The sequence below is a fragment of the Euleptes europaea genome, chromosome 1 (genome assembly GCF_029931775.1).
Source record: "Euleptes europaea isolate rEulEur1 chromosome 1, rEulEur1.hap1, whole genome shotgun sequence".
Classification (NCBI taxonomy): Eukaryota; Metazoa; Chordata; class Lepidosauria; order Squamata; family Sphaerodactylidae; genus Euleptes; species Euleptes europaea.
Window position 1 is genome coordinate 83917193 of NC_079312.1, and position 22683 is coordinate 83939875.

The following is a 22683-nucleotide window of genomic DNA, read 5'->3' on the forward strand; positions in this document are numbered from 1 at the left end:
CTTCAGTGAGTGAAGTAGATCTACTGTTGAATGCAGGCATTCCAGTAGGCTTAAACATGAACTTAAGTGCTTCAATCAGTAATAATGTACTTAATCTGTTTTAAACTATCAAAGGCATTTATAAACAGACTGGCTCCTGAATGACTTAAAGATTGTCTGGCCATGTTTGCTAAGGTAAAACAGTTTAATGTTCCAACAAAGGTTTCATTAAGGCCACTGTTGGTTGGCTGCCCCAACAGCGTCAGACTTCCTGCTTTTATTCTGCACAAGAATCTCAACACTGAACTGACCTTTGGCTGCCTTTTCAATATAAATTTAACCGTTATGGTTAGCAGCGTTGAAGCATTTGCTGCTGACCAGTGACGTTGACAGGTGATAGTACTTTCCCCCTGTGCGTTCATCAGTTCCAGAATGTGAAGTGAGCAGCTTCAGCAAGAGACTGCTTTTCATCAGTAGTCAAAATGTTGAGGAGATGCTTAAGCAAAAATACTGCGAAAATACTGGGTGATCATCCCCCCCACCCAATGCCATAGTACTACTACTGTGATTGGGAAGATTCTGCAGAAAATTTGTTTACATTAAGCCATAGACGGTGTTCTGCTAGCACAAAACTATTTGATAAAATAGTTGATTATTTGAATACCACCTTTCTGCCAAGGAACGTGGTATGCTGCATGCAAACTCTAACCATTTTACGTTCACAACAACACTGAGTAAAATTAAGCAGCCAACTCATGGTGACCTCTTATAGGGTTTTCAAGGCAAGAGGTGGTTTTGCCAGTGCCTTCCTCTGCCCAGCAACTCTGGTATTCTGTGGTGGTCTCCCATCCAAATACTAACCAGGGCTGACCCTGCTTAGCTTCCAAGATCTGACAAAATCGGGCTATACCATGCTGCCTTCCCTCCTAAGAGACTAGCATTACAGCATGGCAAAAACTATTGTGTAAAACCCCTATCTAGACAAATATAGTAATAACTTTAACTATTCATGTAATGAAATGTGTTATTCTACAATCTCAAAAGACTACCTTTAATTTAGAGATTATAGAATAACTGTGAAATGAATATAGAATATAAAAATAATTTCTTTTTGGACCATATAACAATTCTGCCTATTCACTGGCTTATGAACGGACTGAATTCTATGTGGGTCCATGAAGATATACTGCAAATGTTATTTCCATCATACTTAAGAAGCTCCACTCTGCATCTTTAAATTTTTTCTCATGCTTTCAGCTGATGATTTGTCATGAGAATATAAATCCAATTTCAAAACCAGGCTTCCTATTCATTTTCACTGCTGCTTTGATTCATTTTATTAGCAACTCCTTTGTGTAGTGCCAGATTTAATTACAAACTGAATAAAGGAAATTGTCAGTTCTCATTCTAAAAAGAAGGGACAGCAGAAAGGTAACCTCTTATGGATTAGAAGCATTTTTTTTTAAGTTACAGATCTGAAGACAAAAAAAAATCAAACATCTGGAAAGAAATTCCTGAGGTGACAACCAACAGACATATGGATTGAAATCAAAGACAACACTCACCACTGCATTTGGGGAATGTAATTATTTTGAGGCAGAGGAAATGTTTGATTCTTGGGCAGCTGGAGCAGTAGACCCAGGAGACTATTTTCTGTTTATTCTACAAAGAATAGGTCTTAATTCCTCTCCACATTAAATAATCTTCACTAACCAAATGAAAACTGGGGTTCCAGAAACAGCACTACTTCCAGTGATTTTCTCTCGTTTTAAAAATCTGTGCACATGCACAGATGGCAGGAGGAACAATAGTCATAAAAATGCCCCAGGAAGGATATTGTAATGTTAGAAGATCAATTCTAAGTGAAACCAACTACGCCTCACAAGACTTCCCTGGGAGACCATGCATTCTATTCTTTGACCTAACCGTCCACTAGACAGCATGACATGCCATTTGCACCTATTATTTTTCCTTTGGAACAAAAGCAAGCACCAGGGAGGCCAACATTTCTAGATAAAGGTAGCAAGATGCATGTGAGCTAGATTCAGAAGCAAAGCTCCCCTCCTACAAGAAAAGTATAAATAAGTACCAACAGGAAGCAGAGCAAAAATAGCAGGCTGCTGGTGGGAAGTGCATTAATGTGAGGGAACGAGGAGTACACCAGAATAAGCAGAAAGAAGCAGCCATGCTCAACATCCACTAAATCCTGAGCATTGGACACCAAATTTTAAATCTCAATAATCCACTTAAAAATTAACCTCTTGCAGCAAGATGTACTATAAAATGATCTATGCAAACTTTATACCAGATTGAATTGCTAGAGTTCAGACTATCTAAGGGGCCAGTTTATACATCAAGTCTATATACACACACAACAGTGGCTCCAAAGCATCAGATAGGTCAGAAAGATGCCATTCTGTAGCTCGAGTGCAGAACACCCTTATTTCTCTGACCAATCTGGTTCTGTGGAAGACAGCATAGCTCCTCTTACCTGCACAGTTTAGACTCTGGAGACAGGATAGACCCTCAACTATGCATTAAAAGAATGGATGTGGACTGAAAGTTAAAATCTATTATTGTTCTTGTCATTCACTTTCTTAAACGCTTTTTAAAATTTAGAAATGCCAGGCTTAAAAAAGCCCTACTCTGACCATGCCTTTGCAAAGCAGCTAAGTGTGCATAGTTTGCATGCAAGAGATCTGTAGCCCTTGCTTGGATCCAACAAAGGGTCTCCATGTATGGTGTGGGGGCACCTTTTACCAACCACCCTCCTGTGGCAGTCCCCCCCATGCTTTCTCTGGGGAGTCCCCTTTCCCTAGCAGCAGCATTTGTAGGGGTATTTGAGCTGCAGGGGAGGAAGGAAGTAGGGAAGACACCTGTATTTCATTGAAACTGGGCCTAACATTTTGAATTTGAAGGAAAGAGTGCAGAGAGAAAAAAACTAATGGATGCAAATGATGGTTTCACAAGATATAAGCAATCATTACAGCTGATTGTTAAGATAAAAATTGTGTAATTTCTCCAAACTGCATTTTATTTTTCAGTACAGTCTAGCTGTATTATTTGCTTGTCTTATAAACCATCATTATAGATATACTTAGGCAATAACCAAGATGTCTATGAAGATGCCAAGGTGTCATATTTTATTACCACTTACCACTGACTATCACAGATTTCAATGCCACTTAGATTTAATAGGCATTCATATTTTCATTCTTCCACATGAAAAGGAATGTTCCTATTTGACCATTAATTATTTGGAAAGGAAATTTACTTGATAGAAGTTATGAAAGCTGGAGAAAGTACCTGAACATAGCCTGAGACAACATTCCATTTTTATTCATGCTGCCTTACTTTGAATTAAAATGCAGGCACTGTATAAACAATAACAATGCATGGTAGTTAAAGGCACAAAAATATTGCTAAAACATTAAAATGGTAAATTCACTCCATTTAAACAGTAAACTCACTTTATTCTGGTCCAACTCATTATTTTAAAAATAAAAGGATGGATCCAAATTGTGGAAATAAATATTCCATTTCCCCTTTCCCCAGCAATTGCACAACACTGCTGCTGAGGATCAGGGGAACATGTATAAAATAATATGACATGTGGTATAGAGTACTGTTATCAAAAATGAGAATTGGTCAAAATTGCTCCCTCCCACTTATTCTTGCGTATATGTGTGTGTACACCCCTACTCTCAGAGTGCTGGAGAAAACAGTGTTGCTTACCTGTAACTGTTGTTCATCGAGTGGTCCTTTGTGCAGGCACACATGGAGACTGCGCATGTGCAGGCCAGCCGCAGACATCTAATTGGAAAGCTTCTTAAATTTAGCCCAGCAACAAGGATTGTTCCCCCCTCCTCTCTGTCAACGGTCCTTCCTGCCCTTTTGGACACATGACAGAGGGGCGGGGGAGCAACCTTCCCTCAGTTCTCCTTCTGTTACCGTGGAAAAAGACCCACAAGGCAGTGAGTCAGTCCACAGCAGGGAAGGAGGGAGGGATGTGTGCCTGCCCAGAGGACCACTAGATGAATAACAGTTACAGGCAAGCAATAATGTTTTCATCTTCGTGGCCTCTGTGCAGTTCCACATGGGAGAATAGCACACTCACTTACTGTGGAAGTGGGTGTGAGGCTGATCATTGAAGAATGGATTGTAATACCACTTTTCCCACAGCAGCATCTGTTCCTGCACTGACATTCAGCAGGTAGTGTCAGACGAACGTCAAAGGTGTGGATGACTTCACTGCACAGCATATGTCCTGCAGGTCAACGTGCGAGGCAAAGGCAGCTAAAGAGGCATGTGTCTGCATATTAACGTGCACATTAATGTGAACAGTGCCTTGGATTGTAGGATCCACGGCTTCAGGAGGAGATGGCTTCCAACCCCAAGGGGTCAAAGCCAAAGGTTCCTTCAGAGGCAAGGATGCCTTTGAAGTTGATGGGGCTGACAACCCATTCTTTGCATGTTTAGAGCCCGATTTCTTCAAGTGCTTCGAAGAAGAGGAATTCTTTTACTTTTTGGAAGACTCCAAAAGTGGTTCGAAACCCACTCTCTTCGAGCCTGAAGGAGATGACTTCATCTTGTAAGTCTGAGGTGGAGGCATCGACATGGTGGACGGGGATTTCATTTCTGGGGGTCCAAATTCTACAGGGAACTTTATAGCCCATTCCCATAATGTGGCTTTCAGCCTCAGATCATGTTCCTAGCAGGCTTTGGGGGTAAACAGGGCACATGCCTGGCAAGTAGTAGCTAACCAAGTGTTCTCTAACCATGGCGGCAGAAAGAGAACTGAGGAAAGGTTGCTCCCCCGCTCCTCCGTCATGTGTCCAAAAGGACGGGAAGGACCGTTGATGGAGGGGATGGGGGAGCAATCCTTGTTGCTAGGCTAAGTTTAAGAAGCTTTCCAATTAGAAGTCCGTGGCTGGCCTGCGCATGCGCAGTCCCCATGTGTGCCTGCACAGAGGACCACTCGATGAACAACAGTTACAGGTAAGCAACACTGTTTTCTCCAGCACTCTGAGGGTAGGGGTATACACACACATATGCACTTTCTCTTACGCAAGAATAAGTGGGAGGGAGCAATTCTGACCAATTCTCATTTTTGATAACAGTACTCTATACCACATGTCATATTATTTTATACAGGTTCCCCTGATCCTCACCAGCCCAGGTGAGGTATGCTTCAGGTCAAATATCTAACCCTGAAACCAGGTCATCCCTCAATTGCTCAGTGCAAAAAAATTAAATCCAATTTGTAACCTCATTTATGTGTTAGGCCCAACACAATTAGATAGAGGCCCAAGACAGTCAAAAAGAGTATAAAATCCTTGGCTGTTCCTGGTGAGGTATGCTTGGTATGGATATTGAAATCCCCCAGAACAATCAGTCTAGGAGTCTCCAGTACCACATCTGCTAACTCATGAAGTGTGCCCACTGGGGAACTAGGTGGCCGGCAGACAAGAGGAATGCCTAATCAATCTTTAGTCCCTAGTGTAAGGAGCATACCATTAATGCCAGTGACAGTTTGCCCTGGAAGTTTGTGAAAGTTGAAGGACTCATGGAGGATAATAGCCACACCTCCCCCTTGGCCAGTTGGTGGAGGACAGCATTCCAATTGATAGACATGTTTCTGTTAAGCAAGCCAGGTCATTTTCTTCTTACAGCAACATCTCATCGGGTAAAGCAGTTTTGTGCTTCACTGATCTGGGGTTGACAATATTCGTGTAGACGTGGGGGGAAAGGAGGCCTTGGTATCATCAACTCTCGGGATGCTACGGAGGTTAGACAAGCAGCCAACAACCTTGCCTAATACTGGCCATTTTTTTATAAATCCCACCCCCATACCTACCAGCTCCCATTTGCAATGAAACAGTGCATTCCTCAAACATCCCGTTCCAGGTAAGGATTACACACAGCTCCTAGTAATAAACCTCCCCAACAACCCATAACCAACCTTCCAGTATTCACACAGTAAGCCAGTCAGGGCAAAGTCCAGGGCAAAGTCATGATGTGCTAGGGACAGAGTTGTCTAACAGGCATTGTTCTCTGTAGGTATGGTTTCTGGTTTCCGGGTGAGTAACTCTCTCTCCATTTGGGGTCCTTCTTTTAAATAATACAATACGGACACTATATAGAGGTTTTAAAAGCCTAAATATCTGATTTTTAACATTTCAATTATATAAAGCATTTCTGGTTTAAAATAAAACTGGAATTTTACACAATCCTGTTAAAACCCACATTTATTATCTCTTTAAAAGGTTAATTATGGCCATCTATCAATTAAATTGCATTCAAAGCTACTTTTCTATGTTTAAAAAGGAATGATGAGGGAAAGTGTCTTGTAGGAATTTATTATTATGGGCTTCCTATTGTGCCTGACGACTAGCAAGTCATCTCAGGTGCTTGGTCTGAAGATACGCAACCTATATATTCAAGTTCATCCACTGAGCCCAAAAATTGTCATCCTGCATCCAGTGATGTGTTTTTTCTGGAAAAATCTGAATTGGAATATTTTCCAGAAAATGACCCTTGTGTACTCACCGTGAAGGGTCCTTCTCTCTGAGGTAAGAAGGGCATCTTCAATTCTGGGTGGTTCTCATTTGCTTGCCCGGGGAGGCAGGAAGAAAAGGGTTAAAAAGGGTTCCGCCTCCTGCTCCACGGGCAGGAAACCATTCCTTTCAGTTTTCTATTCTTAACGAGCTGAAAATTAACATTGAAAGAATAGGAACAAGGAAACAGGAACAACTGACTAGGAAACTCGACAATAGGTTGCAACATTTAAACAACATCATGAGTTAGTAACTGGGTTTCCTAGTTGACCTAAGTAATCCCTTGTAAATATACTGCCTCTTTCCCCCCTTTATTTTATTTGTATTACATTTCATTTTCAGTCTCTTCTTCAGTCTTCTCATCCGGGTGGGGAAGATGCCCTTACCTCAGAGAGAAGGACCCTTCACGGTGAGTAAACAAGGGTCATTCACCATTGAGGGAAGGGCATCTTCAATTCTGGGACCTCCAAGAGCTGTCCCTTGTTACGGGTGGGAATGTCATTCGCTCGTCACCTGTTGAAGGACTTCCTAAGGCCGCATCTGCTGAGGAAAAGGGATTTATTCTATAGTGCCGTACGAAGGTTGAAATAGACGACCAAGTGGCCGCTTTACAGATGTCCTCCACAGAGGCTTGTCTTGCGAAGGCTGCAGAGGTCGCTGCACTACGCACTGAATGTGCTGTAATGCCCTCCGGAACCCGACTGGAGGAGTATGCTTGGACGATACATTGTCTGATGACCTGGCTGATAGAAGACTTAGATAACTTGTTACCCTTGCTGGCCGGAGACAAGGAGATAAACAGAGCTTTGGTCTTTCTAATGGATGCTGTGCGGGCGATGTAAATCTTTAAGGCCCTGTGCACGTCCAAGGTATTCCAGTCCTTCTCCATTTGGCAGGATGGATTTGGGCAAAAGGACAGAAGGTGGAGCTCCTGGTCTCTGTGAAAGGGAATAAAGGTTGGGTCTGGGCGCAGAACCACTTTGTCTTTATGGAAGACACGTAGTCCCTTGTTAATGGAAAGAGCGCCCAGTTCAGATACTCTTCGAGCCGAAGTGATGGCTACTAGGAATAGAATTTTCATCCAGAGTAGGATCACTGAGGTATCCTTGAGGGACTCAAAGGGCGCCTTGGTTAATGCAGACAGTACAATATGTAACCGCCAGGTTGGAAATCTGTGTACTGTGGCTGGAGAAACTTGAGTTGCTCCTTTCAAAAAGGTACAGAATCTAACTCTCTAGGAAAAATAGTGCAGAGCTGCTACAAAGCGTGCACTCCCTGGCAAAGGCAGGATGAGAAACTGAAAGGGGTGGTTTCCCGCCCATGGAGCAGGGGACGGAACCCTTTTTAACCCTTTTCTTCCTGTCTCCCCAGGCAAGCAAAGGAAAACCACCCAGAATTGAAGATGCCCTTCCCTCAGTGGAGAATTATCTGATACCCTAAAAACATTACAATATCCCTTCTACCATGTGAGAACAGAGAAATTCTAGAGCTGTGGTTGTGCAGTTCAAATCAAAATATGTGAATTAATAACTCGACTTTTTGATTGCATATATTTATGGCTTTATCCCCTTCTTCCCCATTTACAAATCAACAAAATATACATGTATTCTCTCACACACAATTCCAAGGGCTAGTCACCAGAAAAAGATTAACTGCAATTTTGAAACAACAAGCTTCCATAATACTGAATTGGCAATGACATCCATTCACTGTTATTAATTTAAGAAAACAGTAAATATTTAGAAATGGGTCATTTTCTACAGGCAAACAAAGCACTAGAAAAATTTCCACCTCTCATCCCTACCATTTGAGATCATTCACTGAGGCCATCTGGGTGAGTTATGCTTCCATTTTATGCACAAATAGTGCTTTACTTTCCATCTCATGAAACAAAACTACTTTACCCAGTAACTACTATCCCTTGCATCTAGAAATTTTCAGGCATACAGTTTTGCTTAGTATTCTTGCAGGTGTATGGGGGCGGGGGGCAGGTGGAAGTGCCAAATCAGAAATCTGCCTCTTGTCTAAGCAGCTATAAGTCTGTCATGCAAAAGGCATGACCAAGGGTTTTAGGTTATGTTACCAGGCTGTAGAAAGGCTCTTATAGTAGTACACCAATGTTTCAGTTGTTTTGGTAAACTAGTATGAACACAGGCACACATTTCTCTTGCATCCAGAAGACTAAAAGCATGGGGCAGTGGCAGACTTCTTTCGGAACAGTTTCCCAAGATGGTTCTCACTACCTGTGCTGCTAGCCCCCACCTATGCTATTTGGCAACGAGTAGGAACCTGGAGATGGACTCCTCCTAAAGACGTAGTCAAGCTTGCACCTACAGGCACTAATCATTTTGGGACTTTGTAGGAAACACCAAGAATGCAGAAGTAACACTATATATCAAAATAATGTACCCTCTGTGACAGAATAGCTAAATAAGGAGGGATGCTGCAAAATCCTATGTGACCTTACATGAAAAAACAAAACCCCAAACCGCTAAAAAATCTTCACAGCAGTTAGTTCAAATAATTTCCCTATCAAATTGAACCTAAATTGTACATTACCGAAGTCTACCTGAAGAAAGCTGGCCTGAGTACCAACAAATGCATCGTAAAAGCTCAACCACTGAATGGGCTGTTTTCATCCACAGAAAGCCTATCAAAAAACCACTCCATGATAATGTAATCTGTGTGGAGAAGCATGCCCTTCCTACAAGCTACATAAAACAAGATATTTGGATTTTTTGTTGCCATGCACACATGCACTAATGATTAAATAAGGAAGCTCTCTATGTGAAAGTTAAATCTTCATTATGTGTACGCTTCATAGTTTTGAAGAGTTTCCTCTATCTAAATGCAGTAATCAGTGTAACTCATTTCAACAGTGAGCTTTTTTTATCTTAATCTCTCTCCTGGAACTGCTAGAAATGAATGGTTTCCCCCTTCTTATATTCTTATGCCAAGCTGATTTCTTAGCAAAAGAAATGAAAATACTTGATTAAAATAGGTTTCAAACTTGAAATATGAAAATTTTCCCACTTGTTTGGGTTATTTAGAAGATGCTCAAAGTCAATTCTTTGTACTCAATTGCCAATAGGATCACAGCATCTTTTATGTAGCTTTTAACTGACTGTGAGGTTTCATAGCTTTGTAAATTGTTTCTCTTCTTTTTTTGCTATGAATAGACCTTTTATTCTTACAGATTCAACAGAATAATGAAATTTGTCAGCTACATGTGAATGCATCAATTTATCTTAATTTCTGAAAATACACTGAGCCTCTTTCAGTTAAATATCATTTTCTGTCACACAATATATAAAAGAGAGGTCTCCTTTGCTAGGATTAATTAGAGTGAATTTAACCCATCATAAATTATCATCTTTGGCCTGGAATAAAAGGCACGACTTCAGAGGGAGTAAGTGGGCAGATGAATGGTCTTATTTCCTGCAATCAAGCAGTGAGTCTGCTCCAGCATTTCAAAGATAAAGAGCTTGCATAGTCACTGTCATCACTCTTGGAAGCCACTGCTTCAGAAAAGGTCCAACTCAGAAAAAGATGAATGCTGATTCTGCACCCCCCACCCTCAGAGCATTGTATTATTACACCATTCCTTTACATACAATTGTAGAAAGGCTAAATGGAACAACTGTGAAGGAATCTCAAAGGGGAAACAAGAAACCTTTAGTATGTCTTTATTACTCAACTTTGGGTAGAAAAAGCAATGGGAAGAAAGAGTCATTTGCTGTGCTTTAATTGCCAAATGAATGCTGTTTGATGGGTTCTTATAACATCAAGTAGGTCAAATTTAGAAAACTATTTGAGGAGAACAGAGTACAAAATTCTAACCATTTCATCAACAGAGGGATGTGTTGCTATTTGAAAAAGCTATATTATCCACCTGGTTCTTTGTTCACATCTGATTGATTCCTAAGACAGTGTGATTTATTCAGCTGGATGCAGGACCAACTATAAGAGATATGCTAATTACCTCCTAGAAGGAACTCTAAAGTGAAAGCAAACTTATACAAACGCATTCCAAATAGGGAATGCGTTTGTATATTAGTTGTTTATTAATATTAGTTGTTTCTTAATTTAATACTTGCCTGAAAACACTTGGTGAATTGTACCAAAAGTTTCAGAGTTGCATTTATCCTGGTTAACTAACTGTACTCAATAAATGTACAGATCAGTGCAGTTCCGTTATGACTCACCATCACATATCTTGCTTTTGGTGCAAGATGGTTGCATGTATTTACTTACTGTTTACCCCAATGTTATCCTCCTCCAAGTATACTGTCTTATACTGTAACTTTTCTACAGTGGTTATCCACCATCACGCTTGAATGAGACCCTTCCCTAAACTGGACAGGTGCTAACACTATATTTCCTTGATGTTTTCAAAGACTTGTTGCTTTTTAAAAAAACAAACCCTGAATTTCAGTACATAGTGAAGATTCAGATGATTTCAGTTACAGAGTCAGCGGCTGTATCCCCGTGTTCTCTGATGTAAACAATTTAATCTGAGAAATGAGGAAGAACTTCAGCAGTTTGTCATGGCATTTTTTTTCCTGAAGAGAGAGAGCACTTCAATCTCTTGAATACTGATTTAGTCCTCAAAGTTCTACAATGGCCTGTACACAAAATGAAACCAGAACTCTGCCCATAATTTGCAGTTACCTCACACAGTAAATGGCCACCTAGATGTGAAATACATACATATTTTTGCACTGATATGTACTTGAGTACAGCACAAGCTTTGTTACCTGGCACTTGATTACCCAAGACACTCTGTTAATCTATATCACCCAAAGGGCCTCTCACTCAGCCACTATAACATCTGCAACTTTGGGTGCTTGTGTACCCCACTCCCACCTCTCCAGATGGTCAGCTTGATGCCTCCAGCCACTGATAGGCTTCTGAGAACCAGCGCTGCCAGCTGACTTTATCCTCGGGCACCCCCTTCCTTCTCAGCCTGCCTCAAGGTGTCCAAACTTTTTCTGAGGTTCACAGATTTCTGCTGTGGTCAGTTTTCTGTAAAATCTATTTGGCTGATCATCCAGCCACTTCTATACTAGTTATACAGACACAAAAGAATCCAGATCAGGCCCCTCATTAGAAGCCAATAAATTGTGGTTTTCCTGTGACCTGGCAGATGTTTCTTATCCTTAGTTTCACTTCATAATAGTAGTGTTAATTACAAGAAATACTACAGAAGTCGTCCTAATTATTGACAATTTTATTTATAAATATATACCCGAGAAAAACCTAGAAATGAATATACTTGCAATTTATGCCTTTATCCTCAAGCTTCTTACACTAAAGCAATCTGAAGACAATGGAGCTCACCTTAAATGATATTTCATATTGTTCTCCTCCCCATATCTCCAGACCTGCATCATATCCTCCCAGCTCCCAGAACCACTTTCTATCCACTGCAAACAGTCCTCCAGCCATTACAGGAGACCTTAAAGAAAATCACATTCCACATTAAAAAGAACGTTAACAAAGAAGTCTAGAAGAATTACATTGCCACTACCAGCTTGATCCTCCCAAATTTTGTTCAATATTTGTCTACCATTGCATCTTAGTGCTTTTAGGCTGTCTCTGCCAAGTACAAATTGCTTTTCAACAAGCCTTCGTACTGTGGAACCAAGGAAGGCTTTACAGAACTCTCTTCAGAAAACAATCAATGCCAGCCTTCCGGAAGGCAAAAACTATCAGTATGGAAAAATGTGAAACTATGCTTTCAACAAAAACGCAATGTTTTGAATATTAACGTCCTCTCTTGGTTAGATGAGCTGACAAGAAACCACAAATCAAACCTAACATTTCCAGAGGAGCAATTACTGCACCAGTACTTGAATAGCTGGCCTTCAATTTAATGATGCAGCATTCTGACCCAGGCATAGCAACAGCAAAAATAGTTGTATACCAGAAAGTTATTTTTGTACAGCATAGCAATAATTACAATTCATTAAAATTATTCAATAAATGTCCCTTAGCAATATATACTAACTTACAGTGCTATTGTTTGGCACAGTACCAGAGTATTAAACTACATTTCTGTGACCACAGCAATAAACTATGTTATATGCCACACTTTATCATAGTGTTAACTTTCCAATGGTGGCAGGTTTGTAAAATATGTTTCACGAAAGAGGTCACATCTCTAGTAACAAACCACTACCTACACAGAACCAAAGGGCAGTTCCCATCAGGTCGAAAGCCAGGAGCCTACCATCTCCACAACAGCCTAGCTTGTTAGATACCTATTGATGCATTGTTTCAAGAACTTACTCAAAAGGGTCACTGGGGTCAGGTTTCTGTAATTCAGGAGGAATTGGAATACGCTTGTAATACATCTCCCAGTCAAATGCTCCTCTCATTGCATCTCCAGCTTGTGTTTCATAGCCAAAATGGTCATGGTCTATTACATCAATCATTGGACAAACAATAGTCTTGCGATTTCGAGCAATGCGGTCTGCGGAGCACAGAGAAACATGTTAGGTTCATACTTTCTCCCTTTCATCTGCTGCAAAGAATGACTCTGTAGTCATTCAGCACAGCATAAAGGCAGCAATTAGAACTGCTATGGAATGACTACATTCAATTTTCTTCATCTTGTTACCACAAAACATACCGTACTCAGTTTTGTTTGCAATTCAATACCATTTCTTCCAATATAAAAAAATCTCCTCTCGTTTCTGAATATAGGACTTCTGTTTTGCATTTCAATTTTATTTTTTCTCTACAATAATAATGTAAAAGGAGTATCTAATTACAGCAACTGTTATCAAGAGCCAAACATTTCCTTTTGAGAGGCATTTACTTTTTACCTATTGATATAGGAACTTGTTCATAAGTTTGGGAAGGGGGGGGGGTTGCTTAATAGTTTTATGCCATCTACTTGTATTGCACTTCTGACAGTGAAGCCTGTGACACTAACTTCACAAGCTGGTATGACATTCAAGAACATTCCAGCTGCTCATGAATCAGAATAAATAGTGAATACAAGGGGGAATAAAGGTATGAAAAATATCAATTCTGCAAAAGCCCACAATAGTACCTCTTATCAAAAATGACAATGAATCCAATTGTAAGTTTATATCTTTTAAATTAAGCATACAAGATTGTCAATTCACCAGGTAAAGTACATAATGAACATATGCTTAATGAAAATTAAACAAATTCAAATTATAGGTCAACAGCGAAGCAATCTTTTGCTCAAGTTCATAACTAGTTCAATAAGCTAATGTGCCACTCAATCCTAATGTGTTTTCAAGTTCTGAGCCAAATTCAGGCAGGAAATAATTCAAAGTAGCATAACATATCTTGGCAAGATAAAGAAATATATCTGCCTCCCCCCTCAAATTTATCATAACAGCAGAACTATATTAATGTAAGACTAGTACATTCCTAAACATCTAGGACTTCTTTTATATACTACTATAGTTACTCCAAAGAAAGACAACCTGGGATGAATGTAAAAAAGGTATACACTAAAGTGTTGTTTTTTTATTATTGTAAACAAATGTTACCTTGTATGCATATTTAAGACAGTGTCCTCTTTTTCTGAATGGCACATGTGGGAACAAACTGCAGTCCTCCTTTCAGGTAAACAGGGTAACTTTATCGCTTAAACTTAATTATAACAAATTTACTTGCTATAAATATTGCAAATGCTTTTGGACTACCTCTCTTCTAAAGTTCAGGGCCTCAGAAGCTAACATGAAAGCTATACAGCGTTTCATAAGTTTGGCAAATTACAGAATAACTAGAACAATCACCCATTAAAAAAATTGGGACAGAATTCCTGAAATAAAATGTCTGTTACTAATATTAATTTTGCTAGGTCTGTGCCCTTTTTCTAATTAATAACGGATATTGGCTTCTTCAGACACCCCTTGTCCTTACACTGCAATTCTTCAACAGAGCACTGGCAAGCCCCCAAAATTCTGCCAGTCGAAACAACTGGAAGCAAGTATATGGAAAAAAAATTGTGCTGTGCTTAGCTTTTCTCAAGCTAGAAACAGCCCAAACCAACAGCCCAATTCAGAGTCTCATCAACACTACAGTCAATAACATGTACAGAGGACAGGGAGGAGTAACAACTAAAACCAGCTTGCTGAAGTAAATAAATGTAACAATGAAGACAAATTGCGTGAAGGATTAAAGGTAAATCTCTGGCTGATGCAGAGGACTTCCATTTCAAATATAAAAAAGGAAAGAGGTTTATTTATATGGCACATGAGGAAGTCTAATTGCAAAAGCAGTTCAGAATAAGGATATAAGGGGAATGCTCATCTGAGAACAGAGCTGACACTGATTTTGTGGGGCCCCACTGATGCAGCAGTCTCAGAGCTCTCATGGCAGCTGCCCCAGCTCTTACAAAGAACCAGCTGTCACAGCTTGATGAGTTTTATCTACCGTAACACCTCTGTCTAACTGCAGGGGAGAAACGAGGCACGATATGAGAGATTATCTGAACTGCAGGGATCCTCTGTGCAGCCCTCCCTGGTTCATGTCAGGCTATACAGCATTTTGCTCAAGGGTAGTATACAGTTTGGATGATGAGCAACATTAATCTCAAGCCAATAAAGGTTTTGCATGTCCTAATCACACATCACTCCGCCACTTTTCTATGATGAAAGAAAGGCCATCTGTGTTGTCCGATGTTTATTTGAACATGCATCAAGGAGATACCAGGGTTATCAGATAACCATGGTATATATCACTACACATCACAATTATTTAATTAGATTCTCTGTGACATAAAAGGGGTGGGGGTGGGGAAGGCAAGTCTCTTACTAGAGTACAATACCTCTTCAAAGGAACCAGATTCATAGTTTCAACCGAGGGCTTTCCTGCATGGGTTTTTTCCATTGGTTTTGGCCACACACTGGTTCAGTTTATCCCCTGATTTCCACATGCATTTTTGTGCCTTTAGTTTCCACTTAGATTTCTTTTTTTTTGGGGGGGGGGGTTATTCCCCAGGTTTTTTCTGATTCTTTTGAAACCAATTTTACCCCGATCTTTTTCTGGAAGCCAGTTTTGAGATGGCTTTTGGCTCATGCATAAGGTTTCTGTTGGTTTTCTTCATTCCACCCACCTCCAGCCTACTTTTTAACAACTGGACTGTAGTCATTGTCAAACCACTCCCTCTCCTCCCCCCTGAAGACTAGTGGCTTCAGTTTTTATTTAAAATGGCCCTAAAATATCAATATAGTGTTGTAATGATAGTTTAAGCAGGTTCTCTGAATTCCCAGCTTTCATTAAAAAAAATAAGTTTCCAGCCCTTCCCTCACAGAGATATGCTTTCCCCCTTATAACTTCATGAGGGAAAGCACTAGAGAACCTGCTTAAACTATCATTACAACACTATCAATATATAGATATTTTAGAGCCTTTTTTAAAAAAAAATAAAGGGAATGTTGTGATGCCACTGATGATGACAGCAGCATCCTCCCTTGAAAATTGATTTAATCTCTTTATTTAAGGCACATGCAGAAAAAATAAACTGACTCCACAACTGTGAAAATGCACAGGGAGGGCAGATGTTCAGAAGAATCGTACCCAAACTGACTTCAGTACTTTTAGATCAACTGCCAAGAAAATCAGGAGTAAGTCAAGCATGTAGAAAAGGTCTGCGAAATTATAAACTGTTATAGGAATATTATATAGTTTGATTTTATTGTAGATGAATGTTAATGGTTAACCTCTTTAGGTTCCAGTTACAAAACATTAAAGCTAGCTAGCATTTCTGGTGAATAACTGAAGGGTACTTAATTGTATGGTTGCTTTCAGTCTCAGAATGATCAAAAATTGCAAGTATTTTATTATGGAGTAAGATTTTGTGTATGAGATCACACACTGGATGAAATGGGCTCTTGGCTCATGAAAGTGTATGATATAATAAGCTTGTATTTTATGTATCACAAGGCTCTTGTTTTTACAGCAGTGTATATGCCCCATAGGTATACCCCCCATGTTCATGGTACCAGTCAATTCAATTCAATAACCTTTAACAGGCATAGTACAAAAGACAGTGGGTACCAGTCACTCTAAAACAGGAGTGTCAAAGCATTATACAACACTCCTGTTTTGGGCTGGGGAAACAAGTTTTCAGAAGGAGTAAACGTAACAGTGTGATGTAGTGGTTAAGAGTGGTGGACTCGAATCTGGAGAACCGGGTTCGATTCCCCACTCTTCCATGTAAGAGGCGGACTCTAATCTGTGAACCAGGTTGATTTCTCCACTCCTACACATGAAGCCAGCTGGGTGACCTTGGGACAGTCACAACTCTCTTCAAGCTCTCTCAGCCCCAAGGTGTCTGTTGTGGTGAGAGGAAGGGAAGGAGATTGTAAGCCGGTTTAATTGTCCTTAAAAAAAAGATAAAGTTGGCATATAAAAACCAACTCTTCCTCTTCTTAAAAAACCCACCTCCAGAAACCTCTCCCCACCCTCTGCTATAAAGCACGGGAACTGACTGCTTCAAACTTTCCCCTTAAGTTATGATTTCTGGCACGGGGGCTTAGCCCCCAAGAAATCTGCAGTGGCACAGAAAAAACTTGGGCTGGCTGCTCCAAATCTCAGCCTTTTAGTGCTATGTAATACAAGGTGGAAGATGTCTCTCGAAGGTGGAAAGGCAACAGATTTTAAAAAAGGATCAGAAAGCAGATGATACAAGAGGCCTCTTCCTGAGACCCTGGAAAGCTGCTGCCAGCAAGAGTAGGCAACACTGACCTGGATGTATCAATCATCCAACTCAACATAAAGCAGTTTGATGTGTTCAAAAGGAGTCACATGAACACAGGGATCTGCCTTACCCTGAATCAGACATTGGTCCACCCAGGTCAGAATTGTCTACTCATACTGGTTACCTCTAGGTTACAGATAGTCCTATTTTGCTGATTTAATGATCACACAAGGTTATATTGTGGATGATTTAAAGATATGCTGGATTGATATACAACTTGTAAATGTCATAAATAGTACAGCAGCAACTGTCTTGTAATTGTCAGATTAATACATAACATTTCAAATCACTTACCTAACAGAGGTGGCAGCCAGTTCACATTGGCCTCACAATGAGAATCCAAGAAGGTAATAACATCTCCTATTGCTACAGAAGCCCCAAGCATCCGGGTTCTTATCAACCCTTCTCTTTTCTTGGTTCGGAGAATCCTCACTTTGGGAAACCGTGCCATATAGTCCTCCAAACGCTTCTTTAGGTGTTCTGCATGAAAGAGTTAAAAGGTTTATCAAGCAGTTTCTGATTACTTACCCAGATTCAGAAGCACATTTTCAGAACAGGGAATAACATTTCAGTTACACTCCAATAGATCTATATTTTTATATTTTGGAAATGTTGAATTTACTTTTGTAGCTGAGTAGTAAAAAAAGGACAAAATGTAAAAAAAAAAAGTAAAATGTAAAAAGACTGGAAATAAAGCTAATGAAAAAAACAAAGAAGGGTCTGAAACCAGAAAGATACATGAACATCAAAATACACTCAAAATCACTTTATGGGCTTGAATAGGAAGCCTGCATTCAACAGTATGGGTTGGACGGTCCACTATGAGAACATGTATTTCCTTATCCACAGATACTTTCAAATAGTCAAAGCTATCAGTGTGGTTTAATGGCTAGAGTGCTGAACTAGGACTGCGGAGGCCAAGGTTCAGTTCCCCATTCAGTCCTAAAACTCTCTGGGTGATCATGGGCCGGTCATTCTCAACCTATTCTCACAGTGTTGTTGTCAGGATATACTGTATGCTACCCAAAGTTTTTTTCAGAAAGGAGCAGAATAAAGGATGATTTTTAGATGGAACTAGGGTCCTGTTTCATAACAAATCACATCAGCCCTTCATTCTAGCTACAAATGTCAGGCTAAGAAAATAAGTTTACTTCAGCAAATCCTTTTGTCAGGCATTGATTAATAGCAAAAATTTGTTGATTAAAGTCATGCAAATGTGTGAAATTGAATACAAATACAATTACCTAGCTGATATGCATGCAGGAATCTCACCTATAAGTGTGCTATTAATAATGCAAGCAACCTTCTTCACCACTGCTTAGTTAATCTGTTCACTGCAACATAAAACTCATACACTTTTCACCCCAATTCACTTGATACCAGAGTTGTGAAGCTGCTTCATCCTAACACTGTGTCTTAGGCAAATTGCTCTCTTTCAAGCTAATCTACTGGACAGGACCGTTGAAAGAATAAAACATTACCCACTGTGCTCCTGGAGAAAGGGCAGGATATAATTGTGGTAGTATAGTAGTGAGCAAATCATGTCATATGTTTTTAATATCAGTATTTTTATTGCTGTGTTTTATTGTTGTAGATTGCTTTGAATTCTTGTTTAAGAAAAGTGACAAATAAATCCCTAAATACGGAGTTCAATCTAGTGTAGTACTATACCACTCATTGCAGTGTGATCTAGTTCCCTCCTCTGCTTAGAACTCTAATGTAAATGAGCCAAGGTAGCTGAGAAGTACTTTGCTTGCTAGCCAGGCTTCTTTCATTCCTTCTTTATACAGAAAGAGAACTGTTAAAAGTTGTAAAGACCATAGGAAAGAGTTTGGGAGTCACATACATGGCTGCAATCACCTCCCAATCATCTGAAAAGCAGCAATAAGAATGCCATGGAATCTGGGAAATAGCTATTCATCATAAAGGGAAATTTATCTTTGTGCTGCATGAAGTGAACTAACAATTTCTCGCTTAATGACCTAAAGGATTTTATTTTAAATACTGAATCTCAAAATGTTTTGTAACCTCAGAGTGCACAACAAACTTTCTCACATAAGTTTTGCCTGCAAAGTATTCAGAGTTATTATTGTAGCTGAAGGAATATATGTTAACTTATTTTAAGTTTACATGATTTTATACTACTTGGTTGCAGAGACTGTTTATATGAACTTCAAGATGAAAAGTACCTCGGTCACTGAAATCATCCACCAGCACAATTTCAGCTATCAGTTTAGGAGGAGAGCGATTCAGAACACTGTGGACTGTTCGGAGAAGTGATGACCACCCTTCGTTGTGGAACGGAATTATCACACTGGTGTTGGGGAGTTTTTTGAGGTATAGTTTGTTGTTGCAGCTGGAAGACAGATGAACACAGGTAACTATGAAGTATTACTAGCATAAGGTACAAAGGAGCACTTACTTTAAGTGCTGATATATAACATGTATGATATAAACTCATGAAGGATAGGACCTACAGTAGCTCATATCAGGTGGAGTGGTACAATCTCTTACATCCTCCTCCACTTTCCTGACAAGAAAACAAAGTGACCTCTGGTCAAAAGCCTCCCAATGCAAACAGAACCAACAAGCCCAACAGAACCAATGCAGAACCAGGGAATCCCAGCAGAACCATGGGTCAATGTTGTAAGCCTTCCACAAACAATGTCAAACTAGAGAATCGACGCCAATGTCAAGCCACAGAATCAAAAACAAACCAGTTTAAGAAAGAGACACTGTTGCAAGACCAACAGAACCAATTTCAAACCACAGAATTCAAGTCAATACAACCTGGCAAGCCAATACCAAGACCTGGCCAGAAGATGCTGACACACACAGTAAAACTGAAGAAAAGCAATCCTTGGAGCCTTAAAACACTGGCTCCCAATATTACCATATACGTCCGAATATTTCTGGGATTTTTTGAGACCCGTTTCCAGGTATCCCGAATACCACCTGGATACTGGTAAGGTTTTTTTGGGATATATTTTCAGACCAGAAACATCCAAATGCACATCCCTAAGTTACAGCTTTTCACAAAAGGAAAAACAAAACCACCAATATAAGGCCACTTTCCATCAGCTCATACAAACAACAAAGTACATCCACACTATAACAAACCAAGTAATCAAAAACATAGTAGAAAAAGGCATTTGCACTCTTCACCACTACTTAAAAGGACATGTACAGGCAAGACATCATACACAAAAGAGAGTTAAGTTGCAGTTGTGGGTAGCTGAGTATGGCACAACTTATGCTTCTTGTTTAATGTTTTACAGAATTCATTCTGTCACAATACCCTTGAGATATGATCAACACTAGCTGCAACAGTATTTTAAGGCAAAACAACAGCTCTCTCCTGGCCCATGTTTCAGCAGCTTTTTGCCTAATGCACATCCCAAGAACAGCATAGCAACAGTTTCATCCACAGCAGCACCAGTTAGGGGAAATTTAGTAGAGGTAGCAAACGCTGTGCTGGCAACAGCATTTCCAGCAGTTTCAAAGCACTGGACCTCATCGGGTCTTTGGCATCTGGCACACAAAGAGCTATGCAAGAAGACTTGGTCACACACAGTTAATCACAGTGATGTAGCCAGTGATGAAGAATGAAACAGGTGATTGATGGGACACCTAAGGAAACTGCTAGGCCAGAGCTGGTAGGGGCCAAAGAGGGGGGTTCAGGAAATGTAAGGTAGGGGAGCCTCCACAGGTACTCAAAGACAGCTTATGTTTAAAGTGGAGCCAACTTTCTCCCAGAAAAAGGCGAGTTAATGATGTTTGTTTTAGTGAATAAGTTTATCTTTTAGTATGAAACAATGGATCTCAAAATAGAGAAAAACATACATATTACTTTACACATCAGGATAAATTTGATTGACAGCATCTGTCTGTATAATGCCTGATGTTTTTTAAATTGATTTAAAATTGTTGTTGACCGGTAAAAGAGATTTGTTGTAATTTTATATTTTAAATGGCTAGATTGTATTTTAAATTGTTATGCCTATAAGAACACTAAGTAAAATAAAGCTATTTTTCTAGGTTGTATTGTGATAGATTTAATTTTTCAGTGCTGCAGTATTTAAATAAATGTAACTTTTATGTTTGAAAAGACATCAAAATATCTGTTGCTGGTGTCATTGGGTGCTCTTGAAACTGTACCACCACCCACCCTTCAGCTGTTTAACAGCAGTTAAACAGTATATTTCTAGGAAATCATACTGCAACAAGTATTGACTCGTGCCCCAGGGAACATGTCTGCTGATTAAAAGGATTTCTTTCAGTGGAGCAGATCAACTGAGGAACCGAGAACATTAGAACTTGTATATTGTTACTAACAAGAAAAAGTTGTACTCACTTTGGGTGTCTTATATCTGGCAGGGACCGATTGAGAGAAATTTTTTCACTCACAAAAATATTAAAGCCATTCTCCCTGTATGCCTGGTCTACTCGCTCAGCATCAGTCATAGGATATGGTTTTCCCTGCTCACCATTTCCTATAGACAAAAAAATAAAACAAGTTGATTAATTAATGTTTATCATACTAATTGGACTACAAGTCAGCTGTATATTTCAGGAATCCATTTTTTTTTGCCAGCCATTTCTTTCTCCACAACTCTACAGAATGGGTTGGATTCTGCAGAGGGCTTTTGTGAGCTAGGGGGGAGGGCATCGTTACTAACACTCCCCCTCTTGCTGCAGACCTCTGACTCTTTCCTCTTTGCACTGCAGGCTCCTGAAAGGATGCTCCTGAGGGTGAGAGGATGTCCGGAAGCAGCATGGGATAAAGCGAGGGGGGATGTACTGGATCTTAAAAGCTGCAAGAAAATAGGCAGACACCCCCCTACACACACACATTTTTTAATGTTCTTGGACACAAGAGCTTATGAAAGAATGGGAGGAGATCTCTCCAGATCCCCCTCAGAGCATTCCTAGTGGTGAGTGGACACCGTGGAGCAGCTTTTGTGAGGGCTCATGGGCTGCAAGGGGGAAGCAGTAAGGATCATTTGAGTGAATCGTCTTCCATTCAAAGTTCTTGGCATCTAAGCTACTATAAGATCTACTGTGGTAGGAGTTCTGGGTTTCCTTGGTCAAAATGCACATCAGGCACACTACTGGCAACAGGTCTGAAGACTTTACCTTGTAGACTGTATCAATGTTAATTTATACAGGGTTTCATTAATTTCATTCATTAAGCTCTACAATCATTATTGCTGAAGATGGGATCACACTATAACCGTTTGCATGAGTATGTCTCAAGTTATTATACATACCTGTACGTTCCAAATCTCTCCTTATGGCATCTCTATCATGCCAGTCCTTTCTCTTTTGCCCATTATCAAGGTGGATATCTTCCGTTTTCCTTCCATGGAAACCCTTTAAACAAATATTAGAACTATT

At 39.9% G+C, this 22683-nt stretch overlaps 1 protein-coding gene across 1 annotated transcript in view; it reads right to left on the bottom strand.

The window, feature by feature from the left end:
* Positions 1 to 22683, bottom strand: part of GALNT10 (polypeptide N-acetylgalactosaminyltransferase 10) — a 51952-nt gene that overhangs the window by 8904 nt on the left and 20365 nt on the right. The window contains exons 2-7 of the mRNA XM_056856974.1: positions 22557 to 22659; positions 21641 to 21779; positions 19476 to 19642; positions 17581 to 17766; positions 12828 to 13011; positions 11877 to 11994 (exon numbers count right to left, since the gene is read on the bottom strand). Coding sequence (XP_056712952.1) covers positions 11877 to 11994; positions 12828 to 13011; positions 17581 to 17766; positions 19476 to 19642; positions 21641 to 21779; positions 22557 to 22659 — 897 coding nt within the window. The remainder of the gene's footprint in view (positions 1 to 11876; positions 11995 to 12827; positions 13012 to 17580; positions 17767 to 19475; positions 19643 to 21640; positions 21780 to 22556; positions 22660 to 22683) is intronic.